The 13,256-nt window shown below is 35.7% G+C and overlaps 1 protein-coding gene across 4 annotated transcripts in view; it reads right to left on the bottom strand.

Moving 5' to 3' along the window:
* RBM27 (RNA binding motif protein 27) overlaps window positions 1-13,256 on the bottom strand; it is a 65,474-nt gene that overhangs the window by 42,981 nt on the left and 9,237 nt on the right. For 2 of the 4 annotated variants that reach the window (XM_005209576.5, XM_024994218.2), the window contains exons 2-6: window positions 10,042-10,160; window positions 7,741-7,865; window positions 3,186-3,277; window positions 2,324-2,517; window positions 1,159-1,422 (exon numbers count right to left, since the gene is read on the bottom strand). In XM_005209576.5, coding sequence (XP_005209633.1) covers window positions 1,159-1,422; window positions 2,324-2,517; window positions 3,186-3,277; window positions 7,741-7,865; window positions 10,042-10,160 — 794 coding nt within the window. The remainder of the gene's footprint in view (window positions 1-1,158; window positions 1,423-2,323; window positions 2,518-3,185; window positions 3,278-7,740; window positions 7,866-10,041; window positions 10,161-13,256) is intronic. The other 2 variants (XM_024994219.2, NM_001193172.1) reach the window with 1 other exon arrangement.

Here is a 13,256-nt window from a genome sequence, read left to right as displayed (position 1 = left end):
CAAAGGTAGAGAGGATAAGGAATGTGAATTAGATGACCTACTTTCAACTATCTACTTTCATGATATTATTCTAAAGCAACAATTTTTGCTATAAGTTGAAACTTTAAATTATTCAACTGAGTATTATGTTCCAGGTTATTCACTGCAGAATTGTAACAGCAAAATATCTGAAACATCCCAAAAGTGTCGTAAGTTTAAACACATTTTTGTACATAGAGCATACAAAGAAGTATTAAAAAAAAAATGCTGAAGAAGCTCTTTATAGTTACTATATTTACATAGGATGACTGCCAGGAAATAATGTTAAGTGAAAGAAAAACAAAATGCATAGTATGAATGAAGTATAAATAGTATAAAGTACAATACCATTTATGTTAAAAACAGAGTGGGGGAGAATATGTTTTTATGTACACATGCATAGATTAAGTGGAAAGATACACAAGAAACTGACAACATAAAATTGGCTTTGAGAAGATCTTTGGGGCTGGGAGACCAGGGTAGGGGTGAGTTAATGCCTGAATCACGTGATTCTATTCCCTACTTAAAAATAAATAAAAAGAAAAAATATATACATTCTATATTTAAAGAAAAATGTTATGATGTCTAGTCATTTGCTATAAATAGCCTGGGAGCTGTGGAAGTATACATGAAAACAAGACTGCCTATGAGTTGACAACTGTTGATATGAGGTCACAGATACACTAGGATTAATTATATTACCTTGTGAATTTTTGTAAATATTTAAAATATTCCCATAATAAAAAACTAAAATAAATGCACACATTAACACCAATCCATTCATTCAAATGGAAAGTTAGCAAGTTAAAACTGTAAGTAGGTTATACATGCTTAACAAATCCCCAGGGTCAAACAGCACACAAAAAAATGACCATTCCTAGTGTCTACCAAATTCTGCAGTGTAATTACAGTGTCGGAAGTAAAGAGGAAAACAAAACATAAATTAAAGGGTCAAATCTGAACACTTTGTTAACAAGAGCCAAACTATTACATCCAACAAGTAAAGAAGCATATGCCAAAGAGATTCTCCTCCTCACTCATCCCTTTTAATAACATCCAGACTGTAATGAAATGGTATGTACTACTAGCAACATTTACTTTACTAGTACTCTGGGGTACAATATAAAAGAGAAGTTTTACCATCATAATCTCTGCATCGCCTCTTTGGTGGTGGGTTTCGACCAAAAGAATTGGAAGAGCTATGATTATTATAGTAATTAGACCAACTCTCCGTTGTGTTTTCAGAGTGGTGCGCAGGTGCGATCACAGTCACAGTGCTGGGAATAGACTGCGCCCCCGAGGAGTACTGCTCAGAAGAGTTCGGAGCCGGTGCAGACACAGGCGCATAGGAGCTCTCCAAGTCATTCCTTTCACTCTTAAACTTTGATCTTTCTCTATGTTCTGCTTTGGAGACAAAATAAAGACAAGAAACAAGTAAGACCAGATTTCTATATTGTTAAACTGTATTTTCTCACAGAAAAGGCAAGATGAGAATACTGAAGTAAATTTACTGAGCTGTCCATATTTTAAAGTGCTCTCATTATTACTATAGTCTAAAACCAGGAACATCAACAATGTGATGGGTCTTGACCAAGTAACTTGTATAAAATCATCTTTTACAACAACAATGTTGATATATCAACATCAATACATAATGAAGAAAGATCAGTTTCTCTACTGACTTAGTAAGAATGCTAAGAACTGACTTTCAAACTGATCTACCGCAATTTTTTTCTTTTTAAATACTCTAGCCAACCTTAAAGCAAATCAATTATTTTCAGGCAGGGGGTGGGGGTGTGGGTACAGAAAGAGACAACCCTCTCCCACCAGTAATAGTTTTGCTGATTAAAGGACACATGTTTCAATTATACAAAATGACTTAAATTTAGACATGTCCTATGATACATGAACAAATGGCTTCTTTTTAGACAAACTCCTTTGACTCCACCCTGAGAATAGAGCCCTGACTTTGTAACAAAAATCAAGTTTTTGTGACACAATTCCAGATTTTACATTGCTCAGATGTATTAAAGGTTGCTTGTTGGTGTTCAGTCCCTAAGTCATGTCTGACTCTTTGCGATCCCACGGACTGACTGCAGCATGCCAGGCTTGCCTGTCCTTCACTATATCCCGGAGTTTGCTTAGATTCATATCCATCGAGTCAGTGATGCTATCTAACCATTTCATCCTCTGCCGCCTCCTTCTCCTGTTGCCTTCAATGTTTCCATCAAAGGGATTCTGACACCCCTGTGATACAAGAAGACAAGCAACTATGGAGTTTTAGGGGGAAGCCACTTGGACTCACCAACACTCCTATTTGGATCCCGGTCTTTGCTGCGCCCCCGGCTTCGACTCCGACTTCGACTCAGGCCTCGGCTCTTACTCCGGCTCTTACTCCTGCCTCTTCTCCAGTCATACTTCTCACGGTACAGTTCATTCCGCTCATAGTACCGGTCGTAGTCTCTCCACTTGCCATCTTCTCTTTTCTTCTCCCGTGTCCTGTAATATACAGATATGAAAGCCATAGGTACACTACAGAAACCAGGACAGAAAACAAATCTGGAATATGAATTATCCTCTGTGATTCATCAAAATTCGTAACTTCTAAGCTTTTCCAGAGAGCCGTAAAACCACTGCGTAATTCCTCTAATCCATTACATAAAAAGAAAAAACATTCCCTTCAAGTATACTGGGTGGGGAGAAATAAAAAAAAGAGGTGAATCCAAAGCATGGGGAGGGGTAAAAGGAAAAACATATTTAAAACTAGAAAAGACAAAAAGTTCAAAACAAAGAGTTCCTAAACAAAAACTAATTTTTTGATGGTAGGCTGATGAATCAAGATATAAACTGCACTACTTGTAATATAAAATGCTATGGACAATTTTAATACTGAGCACCCCTAACCAAATGGAACATTTCATTAATATTCTCTAAGGAGACTGCTCCCACCTCTGAGCTCCTGGGGAAAGCACATAATGATTATTGTTTATAAAAGGAAGAGAAAGTATGACAAAGACAAAAAACACAGGGAATGGAAAAAAAAATTACTTCTTTAATCATTTTACAATGAGAGGAGTAGAGCATATGTCAAAAATCCTGCTAATGTCCTTATAAGGTAACTGGAAAGTGAGTTATCAATGTTTTCCTAATTAAAGATAAACACAAACCTTCGTTCACTAGATTCTGAACGAGTCTTCTGGGGACTAGGGTATTTCTTTTTTCTGCCATCTCGTTCTTCCTCTGCTGGCTCCTGAAATACCTACAAGAAAATATTCATTAGAAACAAGAACAGTTCTTCCATAAACTATAAAACACATCCACCTGATAAATCTTTCTGGCCACAAGAGAGGGCATAAATATATTTAAATACTACAATCAAATCACATCCCCCAAAGTTGGCCAACAGGAAGAAGTAAAAAAAGATGTTGAAATTACTTTAACAGCAATATGTTAAATTTTAAATCTCACCCTAATAGCAGTGTAGGAGGAAAACTAATTCATTCTTTAAAATATAACAGTAAAAATAACAAATCTCTACTTCTAAGTATCATATAGTAAAATGGTTTGTGTGTTTTCCTAATTATAAAATATATTCACAATATAATTCATTTGAGGAGAACTTTAGATTTATTTCACAGACAAAGTTTAAGGAACAAATGGTTAATTTAACCACTGCTATAAAACTAAGTATTTCGTGTGAATTATGGAAAAATGGTATCAGAATTATTGGAAATGTTAAGGCTTCTTTTAAAACTTGAAGTCAAGATTGACCAGAAATACAGAACTAGTGATTCTATTAAAATTTTTTAAACACAAGTTAATCTCAAAACAAATACATGGGACGTCCCTGGTGGTCCAGTAGTAAAGAATCCACCGCCAATGCAGGGGACGCGGGTTCAGTCTCTAGTCTGGGAAGATCCCACATGCCTCAGGCAACTAAGCCCATGCACCACAACCACTGAGCCCAGGTACCTAGAGCCTGTGTTCCACAACAAGAAAAGCCATCTCAATGAGACACCCACATACCACAACTAGAGAGTAGCCCCTGCAACTACACAAAGCTTACATGATCAACGGAGACCCAGCACAGCCAAAAATAAATAAGTAAAAAAATAAATATATGGCCTTTACTAGAGGGAAATTAAGACAAATGAAGACATTTGGAAGAGCTAAACAAATGCCCATCTAATGAGAGGCTCGTTTAAAAATGCACAAATCAGGAAATGAGTGAATGGAACAGAAGATAACAATTTAGTAAAATCCAGGCAACATAAAATGGCAGCCACAATATGACAACCATATGTTGCTGACAAAAACATTCTACAATTATTAAACTATATTTAAAAATCATTTTCTCTACCAATTCACAGGAAATACAGAGGATGCAATCAGCAAAATCCAGAGTAAAAAACTCCAGTGTCTGGAGCAAACGACTCAGTTTTTTGCTGAGCAAAATGACTTGCTCAGCAAATGACTGAGTTTCTTCAGTCATGAAGAAACTGACTCAGTTTCTTCAACAAAATAAAATTTAAGGGAAAAAAGGGGGTGATGAAAAGAAGAGAGTTATATAAGTAAGTAGGAAGCGGGGGGTTAAAAGATATAAAGAGACTTAAAAGATATCAACTTGGAGAACTTTATCCTTCTTTTTGCTTTTGTATATTCTCTAAAGTTTTTTTTAATGGACATCTATTAATTTCCTCTTTGAATTTTCCTAATTTTAGGGAAGTAATTTTCTAAACTACTAATTAGTTTTTCTAATAGGAAAACCTATTCTTCAAAAGTTAAAGGACCCAAAATAATAAAAACATAAAGCCAAACAAAAACCTATGCATGAATGTTCATAGCAGTATTATTTATGATAGATAAAAAGTACTAACTATTTGCCTATTAATACAAATATCCATCAACTGATGACTGGATAAAGAAAATGTGATATATTCATAAAATGGAATATTATTCAGCCATGAAAAATAAAAGAGGTCCTGATACATGTTACAATGTGGAGGAACCTTTTAAGTGTTATGCTAAGCAGAAGAAGCCAGCCACAGAAGATTACATACCACGTACTTCTATTTATATGAAATGTCCAGAATAAGCAGATTTAATGAGACTGAAAATAGTTTAGTATATGGCCTGGGGTGGGGACTGGGACTGGAAGACCTGGAAGTAATGGCTTAATGAGCATGACGTTTCTTTTTTAGATGCTGAAAATGTTCTAAAATGGACTATGGAGATGGTTATACAATTCTGAATACAATGAAAATTATCACATTTGTATATTTTACATAGGTGAATTGCAAAGCTGGTGAATTACGTATCAATAAGCTGTTTAAAAAAGTCAAAAGGGCATACACAATACGAATGAATCTCATGTAAAAATAAGCTAAGGAAGCTAGACAAAAGAGTGTAAGACTTTTACATCCAGGGAGCATCCAGTAGGTTAAGGAAGTTAAATTAATTATTCCTATGGGTATGGAAAATATACAAAGAAATCCAAAGCAATATGGGTGAAGTCTTATTCAGCATCCTGCAGTACATTGTCAAACATGATTTTTAATCTCAAGTATATTTAAGTTGAGAACAAATGAGTGCTTTCTTGCTATATAAATAAAATGCTTGATTTGTACAGATTTTAAAAAAAGTCTGTATGATTCTTATTACATAAACTGAAAAAAACAAGAATACACTGTATCCCTGGTAGTTCAGACAGTGAAGTGTCTGCCTACAATGCAGGAGACCTGGGTTCGATCCCTAAGTCGGGAAGATCCCCTAGAGAAGGAAATGGCAACCCACTCCAGTATTCATGCCCGGAAAATCCCATGGACCAAGGAGCCTGGTGGGCTACGGTCCATGGGGTCGCAATGAGTTGGACACGCCTGAGCAACTTCACTTCTTCATACTGTATTAGAAATAAGAGTAGCAGTAACCTTGGCATGAAGGAAGTGAGAGGGAATATGTAAGAAGGAATTAAAAAAAAAAATGACACTTCAGCCAACTTGATTATTTAGATCTTGACTCAAACAAATGGGGAAAAAAATGGACATTTACGAACAATAAGCAATTTAAACACTGGGTATCTGATATTAAGGAGTTATTGTTACTTTTATATACAAGAATATTTGGAGGCTTTAAAAATATAACCTTTTAGAGATACCTACTAAATATTTATGAGGATGGCAAGTGGCTGAAGGTACAAAAAAGACAACTTCCTCCTTTCAATGTTATCTAACAATTACTTTAAACTATTATATTTACACACTATTCTACAAGCTATTATTTGTCAGTAATAACAATTAAGTTATGTATAAAAGCTAAGAAAATGGAAAAAATGCCAGACATTTGGGGTAGTATACATAGAAGCTGAAATCCATTTTCCACAATTTTCAAAATTAGGATTCACTGCAAAGATACAAAATGAAATAGTGTAACAATTTGGTTTTTTTTCTTTAACTGTTCTTTCAAAACTCAAGATAATGTAATTTTCCTCACTCAAAGGAGCTATCTTTCAAACAGACACTTTCAATCCACTGACCTTCAGTGACTCTAAAAAAGGACACATGCTGCAAAAATTTTAACTTATTATACAAAGATGTAACCTATACCTTTTTAAAAAAAATTTCCCTGACCAGGGATTAAACCAATGCCCTCAGCAATGAAAGCACGGAGTCCTAAGTGCTGCATGCTTAGCTGCTCAGTCATGTCCGACTCTTTGCGACCCCATGGACTGTAGCCTGGTCTGGAGCCCACGAGGCTCCTCTATCCATGGGACTTTCCAGGCAAGAATACTGGAGTGGGGTGCAATTTCCTTCTCCAGGGGATTCTTCCCGACCCAGGGATCGAACCTGCATCTTCTTCCATGTTTCCTGCATTGTAGGCAGGTTTTTTACCCACTGAGCCATCGGAGAAGCCCTAAAGTGAAAGCATTAGTCACTCGGTCCTGACCGACTCTTTGCGACCCCATGGACTTTAACACACCAGGCTCCTCTATCCATGGAATTCTCCAGGTAAGCATATTGGAGTGGGTTGCCATTCTCTTCTCCAGGGAATCTTCCCAACCCAGGGATCAAACCTGGGTCTCCTACATTGCAGGCAGATTCTTTACTATCTGAGCCATCAGGGAAGCCCAAGGGCATGTTGCCTTCCCATTAGGGAAATAAACCCTGGGCCCCCATGACAGGTGGGGATACTCACCACTATACTAACAAGGACCGCCAGAATTCCCTAACCTATAACTTAAACCAAAAATTATACATTATCCAATATAGAAGAAAAGTTTCTTTGTATTTCCATTACCTGAAAAAACATACTGGGAGCCCATTCTTTTTTTTTAACTGATGTGTACTTGATTTACAATGTTGTGCTAATTACTGCTGTACAGCAAAGTGATTCAGTTACATATATATATATACACACACACACACACACACACACTTTATATTCTTTTCCATTATGGTTTATTATCACAGGATATTGAAAATAGTGCCCTGTGCTGTACAGTAGGACTATGTTGCTTATCCATTCTGTATATAAAAGTTTACATCTGCTAATCTCAAACTCCCACTCCACCCCTTTCCCAGTCCTCTCCCCCCGTGCAACCCATCAGTCCGTTCTCTATGTCCAATTAAAAGAGAATAACTTTTACAGAGGTCAACTACCAACTGAGGATGATACTGGTAATAAGAGCTAAGAAGTCCCTGCAAGCAAAAGAAAACTTTACATTACCTCTTCTTTAATTTCTTCTTTTTCTTGGACTGGTGGTTTTGGCTCAGGCTTAACTGGTTCCAAAGGAGGAAGGTAGTTCTTAGTATAGAGACTTTCAAATAGCTTATCCACAAAACCTGAAGTTTCTAAGGAGAAAATATAATATGTAAGTGTTACACAAAGGGAAATGAGGAATGACTAGTAGGTAACCAAACGTTTGACAACACACTCTATTGGCAAAATTGAGGAAAGTGGGACATCTCATTCAAAGCTGGTGGAACTAAAAATGAGTTTAACCCTTATGGGGGAGAAACCATTTCTGGGGTTTAAAACCCTTTAAAGATACTTGCACATGTACAAAATGATTTATATGCAAGATTGCCTGTTTGAGTATGTAAAAGATTGGCTACAACCCAAATTTCCATGAATAAGAGACTAAATCATATGACAATCAAACAATAACACACAGAGGCTATAAAAAGAATAAGTACTGATAATATCAACGCTCCAAGATATAAAATTAAATATTGTATTCATATATATTTGCATTAAAGAGAACTCTGAAAGGACACAAAAATGACAAGGTAATGTACTAGGGGTGGGAAGGGATCAGATGAGGTGAGAGAGACTTTCATGATATACCTTTATATTGTTAGATTAACTAAATTGCATACTCAAATATTTATTTTTAAATTAGTTGAAAAATAAATTTTGACATGAGAATGGTATGAAAATATTTTGTGTTTTAAGTAAAACATGAAAAAGGCTGCTCTATTTTGTAACTTTTTCAGACTCTTTAATGGAGAGAACCAGAGGAAGTTATTAAAAATTAAATGTCAAGATATTTATATTATGTTATTTAAACCAAATTTAAGTCACTTCCAAGGGTCCTACCCCTCAGGAAGAACTAAAGAGGATATTAAAAGTATAATACAGATTCTGCTTACACCACAACTGTTACACGTTTTATACAAATAACTATTTCTAAAATGTCAAATTTTTTCTTCAGAAAAGCATCTTTTCATAAACTTTTTAGGTTATTAATTTGTGCAGTAAGCATTTCCATGATTATAAAATGGTAAGCTCTTCTTACACATAACTTTAAGACAAATTAATCAGACCATTTGAAAGACTTTATGATCAGAAGACTGTTTTCACATGCATCTGTATTTCTAAAGCACTTTTTAAAACATGTATTACTTTTGTAATTTAAAAGATACACACATCATTACTATCTTTAGTTAAAACTAAGCAATATTAATTAATACATTTAGAAAATACTCATCTGTACTGAAAGAATCCTATATTAATTTTGTATAAAAAGCCTTAAAAATGGACAAAAAATATGTAATCCTTAGTTTCAGACTGAGAAGTCATATGACTATCTTTTCTTTTTCAGAAGATACTTGAGCTAAAGGATCCTTTCTCATTACTAAATATAAAATATCCACATTCCTGTTTGTCCATTCAACAGTATTTATTGAGTATCTTCTATATGTCAAGTCTGTAGGTTTCGAGTCTCCAATTTTAACAAAGGAAAAGACAAACGGGAGGTGGAGAGAGACACACACAGATAAACAAGCAGATTAACATATAACATGACAGGGAGTAACAAATGCCATGAAAAAATAATAAAGCAAAAATGGGAAGAGGAGAGAGAAACCACCCTGAGAAGATGACATTTGAGAAGAGGCCAGAAACCATGAGAAATCGTGTTTCAAGCAAGGGTAAAACAGTGTTCAAAAGCCCTCATTTGGGAACATGTTTGCCATGCTGAACAAAACAGCAAGGTGGTCCATGTGGCTAGAATGGAACAAATGACAGGGAGTGGTAGGAGATGAGGTCAGACAAGCAGCAGGGAGGCCCCCAGGAAGCTCCGCAGACTAGGAACAAGATTTTGCTAAGAAGATGAGAAGTTAAAGACACACAGAGAAGAGGAGCATGCCCATTTCTTCTTGCATATCAAGAAGCCCCAGTCAAGAAGGAGAAAAAGTTACCTTCGTTGTCTTAATAAACAGTAAGAATAAGAATCTTTAAAATTGTTACTCTTTAACCATTAACTAGGCTCTACCACAAGCTCCAAGGATTCATTCACTTAAAAAGTACTTGAATTACAACCGCCTCAATATCGGAGAGGAGCAGAGTGGGAAAGGGAAAAAAGTTTTGCCGAATACACAATAAATAATTACGCATGAATAGGTATATTCAAGTATTTAAAGAACTCTGACCAGTTTATTTCCTTTCAAGCTTTAAGATTTTATCAGGAAGTTTTAAATTTAAAATCTCTATTCAAATACTTGGTTGAAGGCCTATAATAATTACCTTTTTGTAAAAATACGTCAAGTTGATCAGCACAAAAGGCTTTCAATTCTTTCTCAGGTTTGTCCTTCTTGACCAGTGCTACAACATAGTTGGCTAAGGCTGAAGGGTCAGCATCACATCTAGTTAGACAAAGAGAAAACAAGTATTTTTAAACATTTTTTTCAAATACTGATGTCATTAACGAAACCACCCCTATTTTGGAAGGCTTCAATAAAAAACTTTATTTTAAAAAATGACTGCAAACACAGGCAACTATCGTTAACAAAGAACATACTTATAAATATGATACAGTTAAGTTTTTCTTTTCCTGCTTATTTTTATAAAATAATGTGCCTCCTATTTTTAATGTTCCAATTATACTCAGAACTTAGGACTGAATCTACATTTATTTGCTCTCAGTGGTAATAGGGAAAGGATGGCAATGGACTCTTAAGGTGCAGCTTGACTCCCAGGCTGTAGAAGCGCTGTAGATCTGCTCAGGAACTCTCTGTTCTGAGTGATCAATGAAGAAGCAGGGGAAGTGATGGGACAGCTTTTCCATTCTCTGTAATGCCAAGCACCAACATCTAAAAATGGCCATTTCTACCTCTAATCTTCTCAGTGAGTATCTTAAGGATCATTTTAAGACAAAAAGTAAGAACACAAAAAGCATGTCACCTTAAATTTTACTGGCAAACACTTCAGCAGCTATTAGGAAGAAAGAAAAGATTGGGGCGTTAGAACAGGAAGGATAAGAGAAGTGGTGAAAGCGCAGCAGAGATAACCTTTATTTACATCACTTTTTTTTCTAGTCAGTAGTAACCTGACTTTGACATTCTAAGTTATCTCTTATGCCAGGGCAGCACAAGATCCTTGAGTTGCCAACTCCTAATGTACAGCAATCCGCCAGACTTAACATTTTATATATATTACAAGTAATAGCAAGTTTTCTTCTTATAAAAAATATACATACACACGCTTATATATTTATATTCTATTTTCCCCATAAATGTACATTTAAGTATCATATATCCTTTGTGGCTTCACAGCACTGTTGTGAAGATAAAATGAAAAAACTCAGAATGACAGGAGGTAAAATCATTATGCAAGCAAAATGATTATATCCCTATAAAATACTAATCTTATTCTATGATCCTTGGGCCTCTACTATAAATCAGAAAGTTAAAAAAGTTTCAGCTCAAGGTATCAATCACATTTCCAATAATGTATGAAATTAGTAAGTAAAAAACAACACCAACACCCTTACTTCCTTTCTAGTGTATACTTTTAAAACATTTATGCACCAAATTCTGAGAGCAAATTTCAATTCTACCAATTTTACAAAACTCAAAACTAATTAAAAAAAATGATGGGCAAATGTCAGAGTGCACTAGGAGTCTAAGTACACAGATGATGAGTTATGTATTAATTAAAAGAAAACTGGAATCCTTAAATAAAACGATTGTATTTTGGAGAATTATGAACAGATTACCTTAATAAATCCAACTGCTAAATTCTAAAATGGACATATAGCATCTCCAATTATATTCTAAACACAGAGAGAAAGGATTTTTTTATTTAAATAACTAAGAATAACAGAAAAGAAGCAATGTTATTTTCCCTGATCTTATGGGAACCTTCGAGGAGTCTCACGACCTAACAGGTATAACACTGGGTAAGAATATGAGGTTTCCAGTGAGAAACAGGCAAAACTCAGATTACTGGAAAATGAGGTGAGTTAAACAAATCCAGGTATCTTCTACATATGGTTAGTATTCAGACTCTAAAAAACAAATGCAGAATTAGGTTGTTTCTGATGAAATACATTTTGATGTAACACTGATAAAACTCAAGATGAATAGTTACAAGAAGGTAAGAGTAGACACCAAGAAAAGATTATAGATTCTAAATATTTGTTTAATGTGAGTGAACCAGTGATTGTTAATAAATGATAGTTAGAATTCTGCACCAAATACAAAAAGCACGTTTACAGCCAAAGGAATGGGACCATTTAAATTTAACAGCTCCTATGCAATCTCAAAAACGACAGAATGATCTCTGTTCATTTCCAAGGCAAACCATTCAATATCACAGTAATCCAAGTCTATGCCCCAACCAGTAACACTGAAGAAGCTGAAGTTGAACGGTTCTATGAAGACCTACAAGACCTTTTAGAACTAACACCCAAAAAAGATGTCCTTTTCACTATAGGGGACTGGAATGCCAAAGTAGGAAGTCAAGAAACACCCGGAGTAACAGGCAAATTTGGCCTTGGAATACGGAATGAAGCAGGGCAAGAGTAATAGAGTTTTGCCAAGAAAATGCACTGGTCATAGCAAACACCCTCTTCCAACAACACAAGAGAAGACTCTACACATGGACATCACCAGATGGTCAACACCGAAATCAGACTGATTATATTCTTTGTAGCCAAAGATGGAGAAGTTCTATACAGTCAACAAAAACAAGACCAGGAGCTGACTGTGGCTCAGATCATGAACTACTTATTGCCAAATTCAGACTGAAATTGAAGAAAGTAGGGAAAACCACTAGACCATTCAGGTATGACCTAAACCAAATCCCTTATGATTATACAGTGGAAGTGAGAAATAGATTTAAGGGCTTAGATCTGATAGATAGAGTGCCTGATGAACTATGGAATGAGGTTCGTGACATTGTACAGGAGACAGGGATCAAGACCATCCCCATGGAAAAGAAATGCAAAAAAGCAAAATGGCTGTCTGGGGAGGCCTTACAAATAGCTGTGAAAAGATGAGAAGTGAAAAGCAAAGGAGTAAAGGAAAGATATAAGCATCTGAATGCAGAGTTCCAAAGAATAGCAAGAAGAGATAAGAAAGCCTTCCTCAGTGATCAATGCAAAGAAATAGAGGAAAACAACAGAATGGGAAAGACTAGAGATCTCTTCAAGAAAATTAGAGATACCAAGGGAACATTTCATGCAAAGATGGCCTCGATAAAGGACAGAAATGGTATGGACCTAACAGAAGCAGAAGATATTAAGAAGAGGTGGCAAGAATACACAGAACTGTACAAAAAAGATCTTCACGACCCAGATAATCACGATGGTGTGATCACTCATCTAGAGCCAGACATCCTGGAATGTGAAGTCAAGTGGGCCTTAGAAAGCATCACTATGAACAAAGCTAGTGGAGGTGATGGAATTCCAGTTGAGCTATTCCAAATCCTGAAAGATGATGCTGTGAAAGTGCTGCACT

The sequence above is a fragment of the Bos taurus genome, chromosome 7 (genome assembly GCF_002263795.3).
Source record: "Bos taurus isolate L1 Dominette 01449 registration number 42190680 breed Hereford chromosome 7, ARS-UCD2.0, whole genome shotgun sequence".
Taxonomy (NCBI): Eukaryota; Metazoa; Chordata; class Mammalia; order Artiodactyla; family Bovidae; genus Bos; species Bos taurus.
This window is presented reverse-complemented; position numbering and strand designations above follow the sequence as displayed.